The 24,917-nt window shown below is 27.6% G+C and overlaps 1 protein-coding gene across 1 annotated transcript in view; it reads left to right on the forward strand.

Annotated features, from left to right (window-relative positions):
• The window catches only part of LOC145195299 (general transcription factor 3C polypeptide 1-like), a 30,086-nt gene that overhangs the window by 4,374 nt on the left and 795 nt on the right, over positions 1 to 24,917 (forward strand). Inside the window, exons 4-34 of the mRNA XM_090070115.1 lie at positions 2,411 to 2,654; positions 4,068 to 4,250; positions 4,931 to 5,156; positions 7,026 to 7,103; positions 8,006 to 8,138; positions 8,297 to 8,597; positions 8,683 to 8,823; positions 9,173 to 9,288; positions 10,307 to 10,385; positions 11,606 to 11,708; positions 11,861 to 12,036; positions 13,446 to 13,543; positions 14,936 to 15,032; positions 15,334 to 15,520; positions 17,034 to 17,304; positions 17,548 to 17,690; positions 17,906 to 18,073; positions 18,808 to 18,930; positions 19,034 to 19,224; positions 19,469 to 19,651; positions 20,316 to 20,447; positions 20,541 to 20,686; positions 21,483 to 21,705; positions 21,839 to 22,871; positions 23,043 to 23,179; positions 23,343 to 23,420; positions 23,554 to 23,631; positions 23,752 to 24,104; positions 24,296 to 24,422; positions 24,585 to 24,647; positions 24,771 to 24,855. Of these exons, the coding sequence (XP_089926241.1) occupies positions 2,411 to 2,654; positions 4,068 to 4,250; positions 4,931 to 5,156; positions 7,026 to 7,103; positions 8,006 to 8,138; positions 8,297 to 8,597; positions 8,683 to 8,823; positions 9,173 to 9,288; positions 10,307 to 10,385; positions 11,606 to 11,708; positions 11,861 to 12,036; positions 13,446 to 13,543; positions 14,936 to 15,032; positions 15,334 to 15,520; positions 17,034 to 17,304; positions 17,548 to 17,690; positions 17,906 to 18,073; positions 18,808 to 18,930; positions 19,034 to 19,224; positions 19,469 to 19,651; positions 20,316 to 20,447; positions 20,541 to 20,686; positions 21,483 to 21,705; positions 21,839 to 22,871; positions 23,043 to 23,179; positions 23,343 to 23,420; positions 23,554 to 23,631; positions 23,752 to 24,104; positions 24,296 to 24,422; positions 24,585 to 24,647; positions 24,771 to 24,855 (5,696 nt within the window). The remainder of the gene's footprint in view (positions 1 to 2,410; positions 2,655 to 4,067; positions 4,251 to 4,930; positions 5,157 to 7,025; positions 7,104 to 8,005; positions 8,139 to 8,296; positions 8,598 to 8,682; positions 8,824 to 9,172; positions 9,289 to 10,306; positions 10,386 to 11,605; positions 11,709 to 11,860; positions 12,037 to 13,445; positions 13,544 to 14,935; positions 15,033 to 15,333; positions 15,521 to 17,033; positions 17,305 to 17,547; positions 17,691 to 17,905; positions 18,074 to 18,807; positions 18,931 to 19,033; positions 19,225 to 19,468; positions 19,652 to 20,315; positions 20,448 to 20,540; positions 20,687 to 21,482; positions 21,706 to 21,838; positions 22,872 to 23,042; positions 23,180 to 23,342; positions 23,421 to 23,553; positions 23,632 to 23,751; positions 24,105 to 24,295; positions 24,423 to 24,584; positions 24,648 to 24,770; positions 24,856 to 24,917) is intronic.

Below are 24,917 nucleotides of genomic sequence, written 5' to 3' on the forward strand. Positions count from 1 at the left end.
AATCTATATCAGATTTGATATCGATTAGACTCTTACAAACACAATTTTTAATCTCATAAATTCTTTCCGACATTATCAACATACTGCTCCACCGTGTTTTTGTGTCAAGGATTAGCGTAAGTTCTTTTTTAAATTCATCCTTAACATGTTTTTGGAGGATGTCATTTTTTGTTGGTGATCTACGGAACATGACAACAATTTTTCGAATTTTTGTTATTATTGGACCTATACTTTCATGTTGAATTGATGGATCAGTAGTTGATGTATCCTCAATAACGTCAAAAACCCCAATATCTTCCATTACATCGTCCTCTTCATCTTCACCATGTTCAAATTCAGTAATAGCCACTTCTTGATTTTCTACAGAAATATTATCCGAAACAGATCTTTTACACAGCACCTTAATTACTGATAACTGGATGCCGTGGGCTAAACAAAGTTGATGATTTTTGTCCAGTAATCTGCTTACCTTTTTCATTAAGGCGGCCCCATCCGTAGTAATGGAAATTATATTTTCTATTGCAATACTAAATTCTTTAAGTGTATTTTGAAGATACGTTATACATTTTTCAGCAGGCATTGATCCTTAATCCTAACCAATCCGAGATTCCAAAATACATTATCATACGAGTGGACATTCACATTCATAAACCTTCGATTTTTGAGAGATTTCCATTCATCGAAAGTCAAGCTGAATAATTCACCACAGGCTATTCTTTCTGATAATTCTGTAACGATTTGTTTTCGGATTTTGTCACTGTACTGCAACACCATTTTCTTAATTGTTTTTGGAGACTTTGGGCAATCATATCCTTTGGATTTAAATAATTGCTGAAGATCGTATGATGTGCAAATCTTTTTAAATGATAAACAATCTCGTGCTGTCAGTTGTGCTAAAACAGCTGGAAATGAATTATCGATCGTTTTATTAATGTTGAAATAATCAGAAATTTTTTATCTAGAATTTGTATCATCCGTAACGGAAGTTGTGGTATTGATATTAGAACAGCTAGCTTCTGCATCATCATGTTGAACTCTTTTTAGCAGATTAATTTTATGTTTTCTGATAAGGTGATTGTGCAAACCACTTGTGCTGCCGCCAGAGCATTTTATACTTTTTTTGTATACATTGCATATAGCTGAAACGCCAGCTTTTGTATGTAGAAAATGATTCCACAATTGATTTTGTCCGGATCCAGTAGACATCATAGATAAGGCTATTTTTTTAAAAAAAATTCAATATGTAAATTTTGGAACACAATTCAAATATATTCTATAGTATAATTTTAAAGACTTTTTGTTAAATACTTACTCAACACAATATAAATATAGAATATTCGCTTTATTTTCAAAGTTATGTTTTGTGTTTATTTTCATTTTTTTTTTTTTTATGATACTTAATAATTTTATCATCCAGTGCAAAAAACCAAATAATTTAAAAAAAACTCACTAATGCACTATTTAAATTAAATAAAATGTCACCTGTAACTGTAACCAGATGGGACGCGAGCACAAAATAAACTGAATGTAATTATACATAAACTACATAAACAAATCCTAATTGTATGTAAATATTTTTCTTTCTCTATTAAAAAACGAAAATTTAAGAAAAATCAATCAAGTAGGCTGTATTTTTTTTTAAGAAATGCATATTGTAATATTGTAAGAAAACAAAATTCTTTTTCATTATTAAGTTCTTAATTTTTTGCAATTTCAACTGTTTTTTTATAATATGTAAAAAAGTTAGCTTTTTTGTAGAATTTTTATTTTTAGTTAGAAAAAATACTACTAATAATTTATTCAGAATTTCCATAAAATTTTACCGAATTACCAGTAAATTATTTGAAAATTACCAGTAAATTTAATAATAATAATAATAATGATAATAATAGTAATAATAATAATAATAATAATAATAATAATAATAATAATAATAATAATAATAATAATAATAATAATAATAATAATAATAATAATAATAATAATAATAATAAAATAATAATAATAATAATAATAATAATAATAATAATAATAATAATAATAATAATAATATTAATAATAATATTAATATTAATAATAATATTAATAATAATAATAATAATGATAATAATAATAATAATAATAATAATAATAATAATAATAATAATAATAATAATAATAATAATAGTAATATTAATAATAATATTAATAATAATAATCATGATGATGATGATGATGCTGATGCTGATGATGATGATGATGATGATGATGATGATGATGATGATGATGATGATGATGATGATGATGATGATGATGATGATGATGATGATGATGATGATGATGATGATGATGATGATGATGATGATGATAAAAACAAAAATAATAATAATAATAGTGATAATAGTAATAATAAATGTTAAAATTATATCAGATGGGGAGAAGATCTACACTTGGTCATTTGTCAAGAGTTACGACAAAGGATTCTTTTTGGAAAGGGTAATGCACCTATCAATGATGAAATTATTCCTGTTCGTTATATTATTCTTGAGTTAATAGGGAAGTCTCGGTGGAAAGGCTTCCTTCAGTCAGATTTCCATAAGTTGTATGGGATTGATCCTAGAACAAGCTTTCACCACATAAAAATTCTAATTCGTCAACGCATGATTACAAAACAGGTACTGTTTGTAATTTCTTTTAGAATCTGCTTTTTTGCTTTATTAGGGGAGATATTTGCCTGAAGGTTCTTGTGCCAAAATCCTTTAGAACAAACATTTAGAAAGGGGTTATTCTTTCAGCCATTATGAATAAATTAATTTTTTATCTTCAGTGTTTCAGGTTTAGGTTAATCTGAATTATTCTCCTTGAAATATGAATTAAACTGTAAAAATTCTCCTTGAAATATGAATTAAACTGTAAAAATTCTCCTTGAAATATGAATTAAACTGTAAAAATTCTCCTTGAAATATGAATTAAACTGTAAACTGGGAACAGTTTACAGTTTAATTCATATTTCAAGGAGAAAGTAGTAATGATTGTTAACAATGCCATAACTAATTGCTATCATACTTTCATACATAAATAATAATAAAAAAATAAGATTTGCTTTTAATTTAATATATTTTATTAAACAGATTGGTCTATTAAATGAAAAGCACTTTAGGATTGGATATTGGAAAAGACAATAATATTGAATATTATTTAGAATTTTCACCTAACATTCAGTTGAACCAAATAATTATATTTGTTAAAGTATCCTTAGCCTTGATTTTTTCTTTGTCTCACCTTTGATTGTATAATTATGATTGTAGGCATCCATGTCATCAGTTATAATATTTATTAAAAAACACATTTTTACACTTAATCAAATTACGTTTGTTTGGTAGGAAATCCCTTTTCTGAAAATAGGAGCTTATTCCAGCCGGTGGTCCTGCTTCACCACTCATAAATTTTAGAGTACTATTAATATGAATCAAGACTGGTCCAATTGATACTAGCCATTGTAATGAAAAGACCATTGTACAGTTTAGTTTACATTTGTTTTTAGCACTCTAGCATTTTAGTATACACTCATAAAACAATGACCAAAAAAAATACACTCATAAAACAATGTATAAATTATATTACTTATCTTTTATAACTTTAATTCTAAAAACAGGTTTTCCATCAGGTGGCCATCTTCCCTATTTGTACATGTAATTAATTAAAAATTTTTATTTTAACCTATGTTATTATTTGAATTTTTGTTTTTGTTGTTGTTGTTTTTTTTACATTTGATTTTATCTTTTGATCTTGGAAATCTTTGAATTAGCTTTGAATTATTTTTATCAAGCATTTAATAAAGATATATTTGGTTCTTAAACCATTTTTGATTTGACTCTCATGATATCTGTTTATTTTCTGCATAAGGTACTAGAGGGTTTTTTTAGGTCATTGTTTTATGAGTGTATTTTTTTACTATTTATTAGAATGGTAACTAAAATAACAATTAAAAGTAAGTAAAGTACTAAAGTTGCTAAACAAAAACTAAGGTTGCAGTTCTAAACACATATTTAGTTATTTATTTTTTGTTATAAAATTTTGTTTTTAAGACTATAACCACAAGAAAATCTCAAGGAAATGTTTTCCCTTTGTCAACCAAAATGCTTCATCTTTCATGGTTCTCCAATGTGATTGCTAGTAATATACATAAATCAGCATATAAAGTATGCCGGATTTTAGCAGCTGCCCCTGACCAAATAATGGAAAGGTCTCAACTCCGAAGTCTTTGTCAGGTAATATATGCATAGACATTTACATTTTTAAATGATATATAAGAAAACTCTGTGTTAATAATGATAATGGTATATAAGAAAATCATAATGATATATAAGAAATAATCTTAAAACTCACTCATAATGATATATAACAAAACTCTGTGTAAATTTCTTTTATCTTCAAAATCTAATAAAATGTTTACTCCAGCTGAAGATATTTTTGAAAAATAATATTTTTATAAAATGCAAAAAGAAACTTTGTTTTATAACATTTTAAAGTCTCAAATGCAATTAATGGACATTGGGGTGGAAACAAAAAAATTTTAATTGAAACAATAAAACTTGCAATAAGTCCAAATCTATTATGGTGGAATTTGAACTTAAGATTTATTGTAAATAGCTGCTGGACTTCCATTTTTTTCTGCCAATTATGTTCTTTGTCATCATACTTGCAATCTTTACCAGTTGCTTAAAAAAAATTTTTTTTATAGTGTTAAAATTATTACCAAAAACCATAAAATAACAAGTAACTATTTCTTTAAGAAATTATTTTAATTTAATATTATAATTATTTCTTTAAGAAACAGTTTCTTGTTATTTTATGCTCTTTGCATTCTATTATACTTATTACATTTTACATTGACATTTTCAATGAGCTCATTTGCAATGTAAGAATTATTTTATAAACATCTATTTAGGATATCCCTGCTTTCAAAAAAGTGCGTCAATGGCTTTTTCATCAAGGTTATATCAATTATGTTGTCAATGGTAAAGTTTGGAAAGCAGAAAATATGAACCAAGCTGAAACTATGCATTTTCGTGCAAGCCGAGTGTGTTATGTGAACCTTGTTAATCATTTTGAATATGGCGATGTTGATGATGATAAAGATGATGATTTTCTTGATTACATTGAAAATTGTGATGGTACCTCATGTTAACTATTCCTTAGGAAAAATTAACATCTTTCTTTTGTGATTTCTTTAACATCACAAAGTTATTGCTATAGTTTATAAAACAAATTAAGCTTGATAAATTAAATTTAAAAAAAGTAAAGACTTTCAACATGCATGGCTGTTTTCTACAAAGTTTGTATAACTTTAAATATAATAGTATTATAATGCCAGCAATTACTTAAATCCACTGATCTAACAAGTTACTTTTGATGAAAAAATAATTTTGTTCTAAAAAGAAATTTAGAAATTGGTTCTTAAGTTAATTTCTGTTGGTTGTAACCAGGGTTTACAAGTTTTAGCTATTATGTTGGTTATAACCGGTGTTAGCAAGTTTTAGCCATCCTGCGGTTTTAAATGTTAAATGAAAGTAAATTTAAAGCGTAGAAATACAAAAATGGAATAAAAGAATAGTATTCTGTTTAATGAAATAAATAAAGCTTTATTAACTTATTTTTAAAAAGTACCTTACACAATGGCATTCTGAACCAACAATGTGTAATGAGCCTCTTGTTTTTTTCTTGTCTTGCATTGTCAGGTATTATTGTCTCTCATTGTAAGCTTTGTATTGAAAACAACAAAGTAAACTTTGTTTGATTAGATGAGCAATGTTAGGATGCTTTGAATGTTGTCTTCCATAAAAGTGTGAAAAGTAAACATCCAAGCAACCTACTTTGTTATAAATTGATAGTGATTAAAATGGACGCATTTGTTTGTGTATCATAATGTGCTATCAATTATGTATCAATCATTTTTTATTTCTAAATTTGCTGGAGGAGAATAAACTACAATTCTAAGTATTGCTGTATAAAAATAGTTTTTAAATATTTCAGACATTTTATTTTTTGTGGTCTGCCAAAAATACCAGCTTTTACTTTTGCTTCATATAAGTTAGGAAAAAAGTGCTTTAAATGATGGAAAGCTTTAGAATCTTGTCAAAGAACTTTAACAAGTTGCTTCATAAGACCTAATTTTATATGCGATAAAGGCATCAGTATGTGTGTAGGCTCCTATTAGAAATTATGCTTTCCAATCTGAAACTTAGTCCGCTATGAATACTATGGTGTACTCTACTGTCCTATAAGTAAAGGCAGCAGCAATGCTTAATATGTACCTTGCACTCCTATCAGGAAACCAAGCATTTTAAAATCCCTTATCACTGATCAGGTGTACTTTTTATACTTTAAGCCCTCACTTTTTAACACTTTTGGTAATTTTTTGCACATAACTTTTCTTAACATTTGAACATAATTGTTAATATGCTGTTAATTTGCTGTTAATGCTTTAAAACAACATAGATTACAATTTCAATTTAATTTTTAAACATTTTTAAAAAATATACTTAACTATGGTCATTTTGTTATAAATTTTTTGGACTTTGGAAGACTTCATTTACAGCATCATACAAAATTTGTTACTGCAATGTGCATGCAAATACTGATTATAACCACATAAGTAAAAAACTACTTGCTTTATCATGTCATTATCCCTCCCCCTTCCTTTGTTAATAAAACAGCTTCCTATATAGTCATTAAAAAAATTAATGTTGATTTATGTAAAAGGTACAGAAGCACAATTTACAGTGCTAGTTAGTAGTGATTGTTCTCAAAATAAACAAAAGTTTTAATTATTTTTTTTTGATATAGAGAAACAGAAAATAAGGATTAAAATGAAGGCTGAAAAAAATTTTTTTGTTAACTGGTTTTGTTAACTTAAAATCTACATTAGGTGTTCATTAACAGTTACATTTACTCAAATTTATAGATTGAAAGACAAAAATAGACTGGGTGTTTTCAATTCTATTTTGAATAAAATGTTTTAAAAGTTTATTTTTTAATTTTAGATATTGAACCACAGCTGGTCTATGAGGAAACACTTCATCATCAAGCACTTCAAATTATAAGTGCTTGCAAGGAGAGAGGTTGATTTTGTAATTATATATGTATATTAAACATCTTTGAGTATTTAGAAATTTTATTCTTTAAAAAAGTATAGTATAGTTTTAACTATATTTATGGTTTAATTTTAGTATTGAGATGCGTTGTGTAGCATTGTCAAGTTGTGAATTGTAGCATTGGGTAGCATTGTCATTTGTCATTGTGTAGCATTGTCATTGTGTAGCATTGTCAATTTTAGCATTGTCAAGTGTGAAACAGCACAATTAGATGAAAAAATTTTAAAATATTTTTAAATGAAAAAAAAAAAAAAAGTTTTAGCTGGATTTTTAAAAAAATTTAAACTTCATGAAATTGTTTTGGCCACTACACTTATTAACATTCTACAATGCACTTTATTCAATCATATTTATCCTTTTCTTATTTATGTTTGTTTGTAATTTGGAAATTCAAATTTCATGATTTTCTTTAACTAAGAATTCAAAAGCTACTGGTAATGATAAGCAGTTTAATTGCTCCTAGTACACAATTTTAGCAATTTTTTTAGAAATCAAAGATTTACGAATATTTATAAATTTAGATTTTTAATTTTTAAATATTTGATCTTTTTAGTGTAGCCAATTTTGGTATTTTGTTCCAAATTCAAATTGGATTTTTGCTGAAAAAATGTCTTAAAATTTGTGATTATTCTGCTTTGTAATATTACTAAAAATTAAATGAAACTGTGCACAACAAATGTATGATAACAATAAACAAACAAGTTTATAGTAAATAAATTATACCAGAATTTTGATTGAGTTAACAAGATATTGAAATATAAAAAATTGACTTTGCTTGGGTTTAAAATGAGGGTTAATTTTTCAGATACATGAAGCAACTCTTTGATATAGTTTTCCTATTCAAATCCTTTTTGCTTTACTTTTTAAAGGCATCACTGTTAAGAAGCTTGCAGAAGTCATGTGTATTCCACACCACATGACTCGTTCGATCATACGTTTTTTTGATACTAATAAAATCGGACGCATTGTGAGTGAAGAGTTCAAAAAACTCAAAGTTCAAAAGTGAGTAATTACAAACAAAATAAAATAAAAACAAAAAAAAAAATAAACATAAAAAAAGTGAGTAATTACATAAACAAAAATTTGTTAAGTTTTCAAATTTAACTCTTGATTTTCTAATTAACAGTTTTCTGAAAAGTTAAAAGTTTTTTTTTTTGAAGAATTGTGGATATCAGATATTTGCACATGAGTAAAACAGTACAACAAATAAAAAGCAACAAAATTAAGTTTGATCAGCATAAAAATGTTACTGATGACAAGATGTTGATTGATATAAAAAGTTCAACAGAAAAAACAACAAGTACGCAAAAAGAACAAAATTTAGAGTTAGCTGATGATATCAATCTTGTAAGGGTTTCTGTAAAAAGCAAAGTATCATTGCGACATTTGGCACGACAGAATTATGTATTAGAAGCATTAAAGAAAAACCCTGTTATTGAATCATTTACTGAACTTTATAAGGTAAAATTATATATGTTAATTATGCTATGGCCATTATTATTGTGAAGCTTAGGTGTCCATATTTTATATTTTAATTGTTTGCTAGGGCCTAGTTGATATTGAGAAAAATGATCAAGGTTTGTGCTGTCGAAAAACTCTGCGAAAGATTGTTAAACAGTTGGCTGAAGAAGGCCAATTGAAAATAATAAGTGTAGAAGTTGATAAAACAGCAACTCCACCTACTACGGTAAGCACAATCTGTAAGTTAACAAATCCCAAAATATGACTCAATTGTTTCTAAAGGGTTTATTATTGCAACATCTTTAAAGCTATTTTATGCCACCATAAAAATGTTCTTTTGTATAAGCACACTTAACTATCTCTAATTGTTGTATTTATTTATATAGACAATGTCCACATTACATTCCTGTAGCAAATTTTTAGATTTAAATAAGGTTTTAAAGTGTCGTAAATTTATTTATTTTTTGATGTATAAAGCAAAAAACCTTGAATGTCATTTTTGAATTTTCTTTTTGGTTTCATATTTTTACATATTTATGAAAAAAATTTAATAAAGTGTACAATATAATTATTAGACTCTACTCTACTGTGCAAATAGCATTACTGAAGATTCCTCTGAGTTCATTGAGATTGTTGAAACATTACAGCGAAGAGTAGAAGATCGCTATAATAGAAAAATAATAAAAGAGAAGTTTGTTTGCTTGGATATTTTGTTTAAATTTTTTAGCACTTTTTTTCTTACATTTTCAATAATTTGAGCTACTATAAATATCTAGTTATTATTTTACAAAACAGCATAAAAAACTAAAAAAAAAATAGTTATCAGGTTTTCTATTAAACTTTTGCAGTTTTTGCTCATTTGTTATAAAATCAAATTTACAAACACAAATTACTGTATATATTTGTCTACAATCTCTCCCCATCTTTTAATCAATTTGTTGATGCCTTTTCTGTAAAAATCCAGCTGGTTTAGTACAGAAATAGTTATTGAGTTAACTTTGATAGACTTGGTTGTTGTTGAACATAACATCATAATAATAGGATGCTTCAAGATTTTGGATTTTTCCCATTGACTCAGTATGATAGAGGAGTTATTTTGTTTGTTCTGCCATTCTCTGCCTGCCTGGCAAGCATTTTCATTACAGTCAAATGTTTTTTTATTGAAGTCAGTTTGTTGTCTGATATATAAGGTATCTTTGTTGTTAAGTGTGCCATATTTTTATTATTGCTGCTGCAGCCATTTTTGAACTTTGCAACAATAAACATTTAAAATAAATAAAAATTCTATCAAGTATGTTACACTTTCCATATTAAAATAATAGTTCTTTAAAATAACCACATCACCATATATAAGTCAAGACTTTTAGCTGTTTAAATTTTCCTTAAGAATGTACAAAGGTGAATACACACATTGCGCACACACACAGAGTATATACCAGTGAATAAGTTGGATTAATGTTAAGTTGACCCATAAAATGGGTCAACTTAACATTAATCCAACTTTCTTTATTAAATAAAGACAAATTTAATTTTGAATCGGTATAATTGTTAATCATCAAGAAAAACAAAGCTGTAAGGATTTAATTATTATAATTATATAAAATTATATAAAAATTATTTTTGACTAAAATTTTTTTTATCTTTTATGAATAAATACTTTTAGCTTTTACTTATGATAAAAGTTAATTTTTACAAAAACTATTTTATAGGAAAAGTTCAGAAAAGATCGAAGATGAAAATGTTTTAACTGACACTGATGACGAGTGTACTGAAACCAAAGACTCAAAAGTAAGAACCAAAATTTTTCTTACTCTTTTATTAGTCAGACATTCTATTTTTATTAAGTTAAAATCTTTTTTCCTTTAATTTTTTTGATTTTTTAAGCGAGCAAAGAGTAATATTGCATAGAGAAAAAACAAATATTAAGTTTTAAGAAACAAAAAAAAACAAAAAAAAAAAAATTGTTTTGCTACTAGTTATTTCAAAGAAAGTTTGAATTTATATGCCATAATTTTATTGTAACTTTTGCTATATTTGGCTATGTTTAGAATATTGTAAACATGTAATGTTAAAAAGAAGCATGGCAAAAAAAAAACAAAGTTAGAAAATTAGGTTTTTTCCAAAAATAAATGAGAAAGTAATTCAACAATAAATGAACAAAACATTCCTTTGAATAATATTATTCCCAGCTATTCCTCTGCAGCTTAAACCATATTTATAAAAAAAATATCTACTGCATTATTTAGGGGCTGAAGTTAAACCCCTTGAACAAATGAACATTGCTATTAAATAAGCTGCTGAAGTATTTCCAAGTAACAGATTTATTTAGATTAATAACTTAAAGCAGATTGATAACTTTCATTATTCATGGATCAATGTGCAAATCTGACATGTCTTGAAAACTTAGAGAAATTATGTTAGTAAGAAATGTTAATTATACAAATTATTATTTTATTTATAGATTTATATTTTTAGATTTATAAATTGCAACATTAAAATTTATAAACTCAACAAAGTTATAGTTTATCTTAGAACTGTGAATTATGCTTTAATACTGGTAACTCTAACATGAAGTTTTGGTTTCCACCTAGCTAAATAAAAAAAGAGCTTATTTTCAAACATCCATTTTTTTAAATTTCATTTTGTACTCTATATAGGTTTTATTTATTTGCATTTAACTTTTACATCATTTGGAGATATAGATTTTAAAATGGAAAATAAGAAAAATTATGAAAACAATTAAATGATAACAATTCAGCAAAATAATTTTATTGTTTAATTAATGGATGTTTCCAAGCCTCACTTCTAAATAAGTTTTTAGCAAATGATTTTTCAATGAATTTTAGATATTTCTATATTGTGGATTATTTTTTGAGCTGCCAGATGTACTTTTTAATATTCATTTTTTATTCCTTCCAAATAGCTGATAATGATTCTAGATAAATACTGTCCTTAAAAGTTTAAAAATAGAAAAGTTAGACCTTAATACTGTTGTGTTTTCTGTTTAGTATCATCGTTCAAGTTGCTATGGTCGCTTTAGAAGACTACAAGCCATTCATTATTACTTGTGGAAGATCGTTTACGGAGTAGAAGATGGTTCTGAACATGAAGGTAAAAAATTTGGTAAATATTGTCAATTGAATTTTATGGCAATTTATTGCATTTATTGCAGTGGTGAAATATAATTTTTAGGAACATCCTATGGACTGCAGATAACTGTAGGAGCAGTTTTTTCATTCAATTTTTTTATTTTATTTTAAAAGTTCTCCACTCAATCAGCAGTGAGGACAATGATTTAATTCAAAGTCGCTATACCTGGTTCAAAGAAGTTGGGCAGCTATCTAAATATCCTCAAGGACGTGGGTGGTTTAATGTTGGTGATGTGATTTTAAAAATGCCACTCCAGCATTTAGTATCAGTGATTGGAGTTAAACAAAAGGTAAATTTACTTTTGCAATCAAAAAAATTTTATTTTCACTAAAGATTAAATTGCATCACTAAGTTTAATAAAAATTGAAAACTGCAAAAGCTCAGAAATTTATCAAACATTTTAAAGTTTTGTTTTATTACTTTAATAATAGTTATAATAAATTTCACTAATTCAAGTATATTGAAAACAACTTGTGATTTCACATTTTAAAGTAACCAGTTTTAATTCTCTTAATAAACTCTTTGTGCATGCTATTTCCACTTTTTTCACATATTACTGTTACAAACTTAGTTGTGATGTAGAAAAACTTGATGTTGAAGGATATTAATAATTACAAGAAGAAGAATGTTGCAGTTTTTGTTGTAGCTCTAAAGATGTTTTTCGGCCATTTATGGTATCTTTACTTCATTTGCTTTTTTTGACAATGAGATCGCAGTTGTCAAGCATAAAATGGTTAAGGCATTGCACACTCCTGGAGATGAACACCTACTGAAGAGAGTAATTGTTGATGCAAAACTGATTCATGGCAAGCAACTTTAGAATTGTTTCAAATAACCTACAGATTTTTTGAAATAACTAGATTCTCATCAGCAAAAATATTGAAACATGGGACATGGGAGAAAGAGAGTTATACAAGTCCACAAAAGCAAGTGTAATGTGTATGTTGGTTGTCAATGAAATAAGTGAGTGTGATGTAGCTCTAATGGATGAGTATAGTAAACGTCATAAAAAAGATAAAGAACAGAAGCAGTTTGTGTTATTAACACCCAAATAGTATATGAGCTTAAAAAAATCAACACTAATTCTATTAACTACTCATTGAAAAAACTCCCCCAGTGACATTGAAAATGCTTTATATGACTCTAAGAGTTATTACTTTACCAATTTTAACTTATGTTAGGCATTAGTAGACATATCCTGAATAAATCTGATGAATAAAATGATGTGTATAGTTACTTGTTAATTTTTGATATTATAATTAAATAACAGTAATGACCCCTATTGGTCAAAATAATTTCACTTTCAATTTCAAACTTTACCTATATTTTTTTTCATGTAAAAAATCAAACTAAATGATGCTCTAAGTAACAATCAAAAAAAATTTTTTGCCATTGTAAGAGGCACCCTGATTTATATATTTATCATATATATTTATACACACAAACACACACATATATACAAATATAGATACATAAAATATACATTATAAATATACATTACATACATGCATACATTTTTTTGCTGTTACATTTTTAATAAAGGTTTTGTTCTGCTTTCACTCAGGATTGTTAAGTTAACAATTAAGTTAACAATCTTTTTTTAACTTTTTATCTTTCTTTAAACTCTTTATTGATTAGTTGAATATTTTTCAAGTAAAGTAAGCAATTTTCAATAAAATAAGCAATTTTTTTTTTTAGAGTGAGACTTTAGATAAGTTTATGAAAGACCCTGCTCGTCGTTTTATGCCTGTCTGCAATTTGCCACCACGCCTGAAATTTAAACTTCTTGATCAAAGGTTAGCTTAAGTTTTTTTTATAACTATTACTATTTGATCAACAAACAATTACAGGGTGCGGCAGCGATTCGCGAACTAATTTTTGGCTAGGTTTTGTGATGTAAATAAAATACTTCCGCAATTTGTTTTTATTGATTAATGTTCATTGACCGTTTTAGATTTTAACAAAATTGTGAATAAAAAACATTTTAGTTAAAAGTTTTACAATGGAAGCCAAAACAACCAAAGCTTTAAATTTGATTCACCCGGGTTTGCCTGCACGTGAAGTGATTCGTGTTTCTGGAGTGTCTAAAACTACATTTTACAAAGTGAAAAAACGTGACAGTGCTGAGTGAGCCAAAATGCCATCTCCAGTGAACAAAAAAAGTTTATAAAAGGTTTACAGAAAAGCTTAAAAAGTATGTTGAAAAGAATCCTACTGTATCCATTAGAAAGACAGCAAAATTGTTCAATATTGATGAGAGGACAGTCAGAAGAACTCTAAAAACACTTGGAAAAGTCAGTGTAGCCCGATCTTCATGTCAACTTTTTACAGAAAGACTAAAAACTTTAAGATTGATAAAGCACCACCTGCGTATCACACCAAGCACCCTCAGTCTATCATGATGCTAGGAATTATCGCTTCTAATGGAGAGAAATGTCCACCAATCTACATCAAAGAGAAAGAAAAAGTTACCTCTGATGTGTATATTAGCTTATTAAAATGCTATGTGGTGCCATGGCTGAAGAAGACATTCTCAGAAAAAAATTACATCTTTCAACAGGACAATGCACCTCGTCATAGGTCCAGAAAAAGTCAACAGTATCTTCAGGACAATATGACTAATTTCTGGCCCAAACACTTTTGGCCACCATCCAGCCCTGACCTGAATCCCCATGGCTATAGTGTATGGAGTGTAGTTGAGAGTAAGGCTTGCAAAAAGGCCCACTCAAGGGTCAAGTCATTAAAGTCATCAATTACCCGTGCTATGAAATCAATTTCAAGGGAATGTATGATAAGCACCTGCCAGTCCTTCCGCCCTAGGCTTGAGGCAGTGGTTAAAAAAAAAGAAAAACTAATTGAATGTTAAGTTAGGAAAAGTATTTATCTTCAACTTTTCTCCTATTAATATTCCATCAAGATAATTTTTTAGTGCTTTAAAAATTGATTTTGAAAAATGTTCTAAAAAGTTCGCGAATCGCTGCAGCACCCTGTACATGAATTTTAAAATTCCAACTTTAATTAGAAAAAGAGTCTATATTTTTATTTTTATAAAGTTTTTAAACCTTTTGTGACGGGGAGCAGAAAAAAAGTGTTAAAAATATGCACAATGTATCTTATATCTTATGCTCAATGCATCTTTTTTGTTAAATGGTTTTACTATTTGTTTTTTTGTTTTTTAAAATATTCAGCCATCATGTAGACACTTGTTCTGACTTATTTGTCTTCTTGGCACAAATGGGGCTAATTGCTGTTCATCCAACCCTTTACCCAACTTTGAGAACTGAGGTGCGATTTTTTAAATCCATTTATATTTAAATTGAGATTAAATAATTTAAATTGATTTAAAAGTCCCAGTAAAATTTATTTTTTAGTTATTGAGCTGAAAATGTGTAAATTTATTCAAAATTTTATACTCTTAAATTTTCAGTTTAGTTTTTTTTGGCTAATTGAAAATTGTTCACATTACTTTGAAATAATTTTGTTTATTAATAAAAATTCTTTCAACTTGGTTGTATTATTAACCAAGTTAAAAGAATCCTTCAGCTTTTCTTCTTCAGGTTTCTTTTTCAATTAATTATCTTTTCAGTTAATGCTATTCTTAAGAAGAGAAGCAAAAATAGTTGATACTCGCTTTTCACAAAAGAATTACTGTCACACCATTCTTCCTGAAGGAACAACTTCATTTCCAGAAACCATTTATAAGTTTAATTGCTTTGCTGATGTAGAAAAGTATTGGGCTGACCTTAACTTTGTATGTTTGAATACTCCTTTAGGTAAAAATTATGTTGTTTGTTTGTGATTGATGAAAAATTTTCCAGACTTATAAATGTAAGAGACCGAGAATGTAAGAGAAGAGTTTAAATTAATGACATAGTGGTTAAATTAAACAATAAATTTTATGTTCATGTTATTGTTTATTAAAGTTAATTGTTAATTCAAAATTAATTTAAATTTATTAAGAACAAAGCCTTAACTAACAAATTATCATTTAGTTAACTAAACATCATTTGAATGTTAATAGACCATCATTCAAATGTTAATAGACCATCATTCAAATGTTAATAGACTATCATTTAAATGTTAATTATCATTTAAGTTTAGTTAATTATCATTTAATTATAATTAGTTAACAGTGACAATTAGAAATGTTTAATAAAATTTTGGTATTAGTTGTCAATTTTTAGACTTGAGAGGCTTAAAAAGAAAAAATGTTAAATTTTTTATTTTAAGTGTTGAGAGCCAGAGTGGCTTAACCCTCATATTTTCCCAATTACATGTTATGCAGCCTATCCCCTTTAATACTCAAAAATGTACTATTTATAGGACAGTAGTATTTATTAGTATAAAAATGTTTCATGACATAAAATCATCTGATTTATACTTTCAGTTCAAAACTTCTTTTGTTGTTTTCTCAAAGTTACCCCTAAGACAAGTCTGGCTCTCAGTGCCACATTTAATGCTCAAGTTGTTAACAACTTATTGTTAGTTAATTAACAAATTTAACTAATTATAAATTAGTTTTTATTAGATATTACCAGTGCATCCAGTCATCCAACTAAAAATAGCAAAGTAGATAAGTTGGATAAATTGACAATAAATGCAAATTAAATGTAAATGCCAATTTTACAAACAAAATTCAAGCTTTTTTTTTAATTAGCAAGACATTCTAATTTTGTTTGTGCTCATCATGAGGATGCAGTTTATAACTCTTGTAATAACCCTGTTGGTAGCTAATGTTATCATCAGGAAACTATATTGGTTTAATTGAAAAGTTTGTTAATATATAAATAAATGTAAATGCATAAACAACAAGAGACCCATTATCTAGTATTTCTAATTGAAGTTGAGTTAAAAATGTCCAACAACTGATGATATTTGTTGCTTCCCATAATCTAAGAAAGAAACCTTAAAAGATTTTTTTTTCGGTTTGCATCGACATTTTTTGATTTAAGCATAATCAAGTTAGTTAATTATCAAGTGATATTAGGTGATGTATTTTTGGCTATATATAATTGGTGAAATATAGTATGTTATATTAGGTGAAATGCAATAGGTTACATTCTAGGCAGAGAATTATAAGTTATAGGTGAAGTATTTTATAGGTTTTATTTGTTATGCAAATTGCTACAGTTTATATTAGTTATCAAATGTTAAAGGTTAAATATTGTAACTTAAATGGTATATTATACATTGTATACTTTGGGTTATCCGATGAGTATATCTTATATCATAAGTTTTGGTATGGTGAAATAAAAATTTTTAAATTTTCAGTTATTTTAATCTCAGGAATCACAAGAAAAACAAGAGCAAAAATCTTGCAAGAGAAACACCATGATGCAGGAGAAGAAGAATATAAAAAAAAAGGCTCTTCACATAGAAGTTGTCGATCATACACAGTGCTGCGTGATTTTCAAGAATACTATATCAACAAAGATTTCAATAACCTTGAGCCTGTTTTGTTTGGAAATTCACTAGGAGCTGGTGGCTTAGACTCCATTTTTTTTGGTCATTTGCCAAAAAACTGGAGCCATGGTAAAATTCACAAGAAAACAAGAAGGTGTTTGTTCCTCCTATTGCAACCATAATGAATTAAATTTTTGCTACTTTACTTTATTCTTTTAATTTTATTTGCTCCTTTTATTTAAGATTTAAAAGTGTTTTTTTTTGTGGCAGTTGGTAGTGTTTGTTTTAGTTATCATATTCATCTTTTTTTTTTTTAACTTATAAATGCTGAAACAACTTATAAAAATTTAAAATTTACTAGTGATTGCCATTTTACTTATGATGAATGTTTTTTTAGATTTACTAGTGACCACCATTTTAATTATGAAAAGAAAAAGAACTTACAAAATCCACTACAATCCAAAAAGATGATAGTTTCAAACAAGGTTATTAAACTTAGAAAAGGTGGAAAAGGACTTAAGAGAAAACTCTCAGTTGCAGGTATCAAAAGAAATATTTACTTTATGCAATAAATTAATAAAGTTGACAATTATATTAATTTATTGCATTAAAAAAATAATCTTTTGAAGATTAAATGTGTGTCTTAGTTTCCTTCAACATACCTTTTTAATGATTTTTGTAATGATATTCAAGTTAAGCTTAATCATTTTTTTGATGTTAGTTAAAATTGAAAGTTTGTCAATTTTAAATTTTAGTCCCTCTGCTGTCTAAGAAACAGAAAATTGAAAGACAAATGCAATATGATCTTTTAATGGCCAAGCGATATGAAAAGATGAAAGAAATCATACGTGCCAGAGAAGTTACAAAAAAAGCAATACTCAGGCAGCGTACAAGCAAGCGTGCTTTAGAGGCCAAAAACCATGGTAAAAATCTTTTTTTTTTTTCTTAAGTTATATTATTAAATGGTACTTCAATCATCATTTCTTTTTCTTTCTTTTTCTATACGCTTATGTTTTGCATAATAAATTGTTATATGTAAATATGCATTTTGCATTGTTTCGGGGGTACAAATTAGTTTTGAGGGGTTTTTTTTGACAACTTTTCTTGGCTTGAGTTCATACAGAACCCAATTTCCTTGTTTTTGCACCATACCTGTGGTCTTGAGATAGTTTGCAAATTGCTTGTTGAGTAACTCACAAGATCTCAGCAAGCTCATCTTGGCAAAAGTATGAACTTTGGTCTAATAACATCTCCAACTTGATGGAGCATGTACCCCATGTATGCTTTACATAACAATCAATACCCATCAGCTGCACTGTTCTTCAAAATAAAACCAAAAAGCATTGCTTCCTGCAAATTGTGTTTTGCCTGACATGGTTTTTCCTGCAAATTGTGTTTTGCCTGACATGATTAGAGCATAAAAAGTGGTGTACACTTAAGCAACATGACTCATGCTGACTTTTAGTAGAATAGGATGATGCTTTAACATGAATATAGTTTCAAGATGGTCAAGTGTGATTTAATGTTTATTTGTACCTCTTATATGTCACATGTTTCTTATATGCCATGTGTTGTACATTGCATTTTACTTTCATGTTAAAAAAATGTGAAATCAGCTCAAAATTCTAAATTTAAAATTTGGAGGATAATTATTTAGATGAAGCTGACCGTGCTGCTCTAAAGCAAATGAAAGGCAAGCGGGTTGGTTTTACTGAAAGAGAGGATGCATATATCCTAATGACAGAAATCATTAAGGATCTTATGAGGCTTCAAGATAAAGGTAAAACATAAGTATTACATTTAAAAAATTTAACCTCATGAATGTAAAGTTGGTAAAGTTATTGATTATAGCTTTGTTTTAACTTTGAGCAACATATTTATAGACCAACCTCTTTATAAAGAACATGCAAAAGTTATGTGGAGAGCTTTTCGTGACATAATACATAAAAATGTGCCAGAGTCTCATGATAAAACTTGGAATTCTATAAATCGGCGTGGACGATATATGAAAAAATTTTACAAGCATTCACTGATCATTTACAAAACATGCAAAGGAGAACTAGAACAGAATAAAGTATGTTTTTAGGAATATTGTGTTGATACTTAAGTGTTGTTGGTAATATAACTTTATTGTAATTCTTTTGGTTTTAGTTTATTGAATTTAAACTTTTTAAAATAAAGTTTTACTTTCAATAAATTAAATGTAACATTATACAAAAAAGCCTTATGATTCAATACAATAACCAAACTTGTATTAAATCATAAGAAGGTATAATAAAAAAAATACTCTTCCTGCATGAACAATTTCTAATTTCTAGGAATTTATGTCAAATCTAGTTTGCACATCTGCAAACTGGAAAGAAAAAATGGAGGAAGCCTTTATCACTTTACGCAAAACTTATAGCCACCATTTTAATCCTCAGTTGGATACAAATCAATTTCCGACAACAATAAAAGAACTGACAGAGAACTATTCGTTAGAGTATGCTCATAAGTTAGAGGTAGGTTTAATTTGAACTTTTTTTTTTTATTAAGCTTAAATATAATTCCTCTGAGGAAAAACTTTTTTGCATTCCTATCATAATCTGTTTGTTTATTAAGTATAGATAATATAACATAATATTTTTTAATTTCATTACAGTGTAAATCATCATATTCATAACTATTATCTTGAGTGGTCAGTTTCTGGTCAATTTTGTTACTACATTTTTAAACTTGTAGTTAAGATCACCTTAGCTGCAATTTTTTTCTTTCTCTATATTGGGGAGTTAAATTTATTGGAGCCATGTTTACTTGAAAATGGCTTTATATTGATGGTATTTTTTTTAAATAGGTTTTTTAATTTAATGATTATCAACTATTTTTGATTATTTTAGCTCAGGTAGTTTAACCTTAAATATTCAAGTTGTTTTACTCAGCTTGTGCTTGTATTTATATGAAGTTTAAGCTACAAAATAACTTTTTTTTTATATTTTAGTTATAAATATATACTTTATACTTTAGTTTATACTTTAGTTATAAATATTAATGAGCAAAATTAGATATGTTTTAAAAATTGATCCTAAAAAGTTGATCTTTCATAAAATTTTTATGAAAAATATATAAAAAGTAAGAAATTTATTGATGTGATAATTTGTTATTAGAAAGATGAAATGTTTTTTATAGGAAAATGTTTATCCTTTAAAATCTTGCCAAAGGACTGAAAGAGCTGTGCGTGTTTTTATGTTGCGAGATCTTATTCACAATGCTCTTACTGCACATAAATCTTCCTATTACGTTCCAACTGCATCTTTTTTGGTATGTCCCTAAAGTTAAATTTTTCACATGAGTGTTCCTAAATTTTTTTATCTACCTTTGGTTTCTAAACTTTCTAAATATGGATCTTTTTAGATGTTTAATGCATATCCAGTTGCTGAGCTAAATGAAGCATTTGACCATTATAAAAACAACAGACTTGTTACTAAAATTCGACTACCAAACTTGCCAAAGATCCGAACGTTACCAATTTGCTCTACAACATTTAATTTTTCCACAACGTAATTTTTATCTTTATTAAAATTGAATCATGATCTGCAAAAACCACATATGTCGCATTTTTTTACTATTTCATTTTATTGCAAAAGTCAAATTTCAATAGTCAAGTTTCGTTTTATTGCAAAAAATGCAACATATGGTTTTTGCAAATCATGATTCAATTATCTTTCATCATTTGTTTGGTAATAATTATATAATGTTTACTTGTATTAATAACTATATAAAAGCAGAAAGCATTTTATAATCAATAAATGTTTGCCTCATCTTGATTGTCTCAGCTTATCTTGTGTGCTTAGATGAAGATGTTGAAGATGCTCATATAAAGGCATGTTGTAAATGCTTACATGAGGCCATGTTAAAGTTAGTTATATGATGCGATGCTGAAGGTGCTTATATGAAGCCATGTTAGTCTTGTTAATGTCAAGGAAAAGCAATATCCTTAAGTGACCTTTGAGTTGTGAACCTTACTGGAGGAATTCACCTTGCAATATAGTTCCAGTTATATACTGGTGTATAAACCATGGGTTCAAAACATTCATTTAAAAAGTAAGAAGACAAAAAGCAATGATCTGTAAAATCTCAACCTTTTCATAAGTTCAAAAAAAACTTTTCACTAAAAAATAGGAAGTCTTACAAAAAAAGAGTCAATTGGTATATCAAGGTAATCAAAACTACTTATTGAAACAAAAGGTTGTATTTAAAATATTTTAAGTTTAATGAAATTTTTAGAAACTAATGAAATTTATAATCTGATTATTATAATGGTTACCATAATATTTTTACCCTTTTTTTTTTAAGGTATGAACGTATCTTAAATTCTGTTATTCCAATGAGAGTTTTCACTCTAGCACGTGCTTTCTACATTCAGCTTCGGGAAGGAAAACCTCATTCTAAACATGTAAAGGAACAGGACATCACCAGGCTGCCCAGTGTTGATTTTTATGGAAGTTTGGAATTTAATCCAGAATCAGTTCTTGGTGGGCATGTTGCTTTTTTCATTAGTGCAATAATTTCCAAAAAGGCAAGAAAATCTTTAAATTTTATTTTCAAACACAATATCAAACACTTTGTAACATTAAATATTACTTTTGAAACTAAATTTGTATCATTGAGGTTGAATTTGCTTGTTAACTTAGTAATACTTCTTTCCACAGCTCAATTTATATTATGCTCTCCCAGATGAAATGACTATCTGTGATGAGCATCATTTCAAAACATTAAAAGAACGAGACAGCAATTTTCAGAAAGTTACATTTGAACAGCGGGTAAAAAGGGGATGGAAAGCATATCTAGCTAACTGTAAAAAAAGTCATAACGAGGAGCTTTCGTGTAATAAAAAGCATAAAGATGATGTCCCTAAGGACAAGTCTCATGAAGAAGATAATCTTAAGGAAGATTTCCTTAAAAAAGACAATTTAAATGATGTATCATATGTTGATAGTTCTAATAATTTCAAATTTAATGAAACAAAACAAGATGGAAGTTTTGAAATAAGTAAAAGTAGTAAAAACTCTGAGAAATGTATCAAAAGTGTGTGTAAAGTTTCTGCTGAGTCAACATTTGCAGAATTTTATGATGACTTACAGGCTTGCGCCATATCTGGGGAAGTCTCTTCTAAAAAACGAACAAATGATGATGATATAAGTGAAGATAACACTATCTTTAAAAAAGTAAAATCATCAGAACTTGTCAATAAACCTATTCTCCACAATGATAATAATAAAAAAGTAAAGTTTGACAAAACAGAAGTTAGAACACTGAAAGAACAATTGTATGGATGCATTGTTTCAAAATATATCTCTCAGGATAAAAATTTAAATTGTTCATTTTCTTCAATTAGTCAGAGACACACTAAAGGAAGCGTAACTAAGCAGTTTGTGTATGTAACTGATCCTCCATCAAAAAATTCTAGCAATAAAAAATTCACTTTCATACATCCCCAACTTAAGGAAACCAAGCTTCATGCTTCACGTACCAGTCTAATTATACATCGTAACTTGACTGATGAGCAACCTATACCAACTAATGCAATGAACACTCATGACTCACTGGTGATTAACCCACTTAAAATGAATTTGCATCTGAAGAGCTCACCCTATCGTATGCTAAAGTTAAAAAAACCGATTATACCTGAGCAAAAACTCCTTTGGCAAAGATTTTCAGAGCACAGTGAATCAGACTTTGAGGGTAAAGTGATTATCGCATAATAAATTGTTCAACTTTTCTTTCTTTTTCTTTTTTTTTTTTGACTGATATTGCATAATCTTTGATAAAGCTCAAAGAAAGAATCTTCTAACTTTACGGAAGTCAGTTTGCTCTTTATGTACCTAAACTTACATCTCACATCTTTTTTTATAGACATCTCCATAGATGAGTATTGCAAGATCATCAGTATTCATTTGAAAGAATCAGAGGACACTGTGTTACATCATTTAACAGTTCTTGACAAAATAAAAGTAGCAGGTGTCAACGGCATTTCAAGAAAATCGTTTAAGGTTATTTTCATTTGACTTTATAAATAATTTCTTTACGCAAAAAGTTCGTGACTTGATATAAAATTTGCATTAATCGTTTTTTATCATAAAAACATTTGACTTAAATAAAATCATTTTCTATTTATTGAAAACCTTTAATATTTTTAAAAAATTTTTCTTTTAGACTGTATTTAGTTTTTTACCCAAGTCGTTTTTAGATCATTTCGAATATCATATCCAAACGATGCTTAACTTTAAAATGGTTTGTTGCTTTTTTTATTTTTTGTTTCAAACTTAACAATAAAATAATTACGAATACCTTTTTTATTTTTTAAAATGATTGTAAAAAAATAAATGTTGTCAGTTAATTCGTCGCTTCTTTTTCTTATCATTAGATTTACGAAGTTGGTATTGAAGAAGATGTTTTTGTAGCCCCGATGTATGTGGGTAGTTGGTGCTTTACTCCTGTTCAGGTTTGCATCCATGCGTATTTAAGTTTGCTTCAATTACTCTTTATAAATGTTTAATGTATTCTTTTTTTTTTCTTTTTTTTTTTTCATTTCTTTTTATTTAACAGTTAACTTTTTAATTAGTTAAATAAACTGAAAAAAGAAGAACAGAAGGATGAAAATAAACTGAAAAAAGAAGAACAGAAGGATGAAAGTAAAAAATTTATAAAAGATTTTGAGTCAAAAGATCAAATTGGTTGCGACGAGAATTTTGTTGATTTTAATAAATGGCCTTCGGTGTCAACGAGTGCATCATCGGATCCAGAACCAAAAAATTTAACAGATACTCATTCGTTGTCCAACGAAGAGAGTACTATACAACCTACTTTTATTCGTAGCAAAGATTTGAAAGATTCGCAAAATGGAACATCGAGCGTTTCTTCTATTGATGCTGCTGAAGTGGCTGATATCCCAGAACAAGCAAATAAATCAAATAGGTTCGCTAGGTTATTATCATAAACATCATGTTAAACCAGTTTGATTCAACTCAATATTACGAATGACTTAAATTGTCAATTTTTTTAATTACTTCAATTCTTTTAATTAAGTATTTGGAATTTTTTTAATTACTTTTAAGTATTTGGAATAACTACTTAAATGTTGCAGAGTTTCCTCGTTACATTTTTAGTGGATCTTTCAAAATGGTCAAAGTGACCCCTTGGTTAAAACTGGATGGGGATTTAAATGGTGTTCTACTTAAACGTTTTCAAGAATGCGTACTACTGTTCATTATTGCTAATCCGGGTGTAAACGAGGTAAGTGTTTCCGGGTGTAAACGAGGTAAGTGTTTCTTGAACTCTTGTTATATACATTAACGAACAGTAATAAAATTATTAACAATCCGTTTAATATATTACAAATATGGTACGGATCTCTATATTATTATTACAAATATGGTATGGATTTCTAATTTTTAGAACTCTATCTTGAAAAAGTTCGAACCGCTTCTGCGGCCTCACGCTGTACACATCATACTAAATGTAAGTAAATGTTTACAATTGTATAAGTTCAAATAGTTTTGATTTCGAATCATGTTTTCTATGTTGTTATCATACTGTATTTCTATCGTTATCATCCTGTATTTCTATCGCTATTTTTTTCAGTTCTTGGTTTTAAACGGCTGTGTTTCGAAACACTATCAACAAAAAAGACGCGTTTCTTTGTTCAGTTCAACTTCGTGTGATTTTGGTAAGACCACAATATAAATGCTCCTCGTATCTTTCATCATTATTATATTTAGTTAGATAAGT

This window comes from Hydra viridissima, unplaced genomic scaffold, assembly GCF_058129835.1.
Source record: "Hydra viridissima isolate aposymbiotic clone 2 unplaced genomic scaffold, HvirCarnegie_v1 scaffold_13, whole genome shotgun sequence".
In the NCBI taxonomy this organism is placed as follows: Eukaryota; Metazoa; Cnidaria; class Hydrozoa; order Anthoathecata; family Hydridae; genus Hydra; species Hydra viridissima.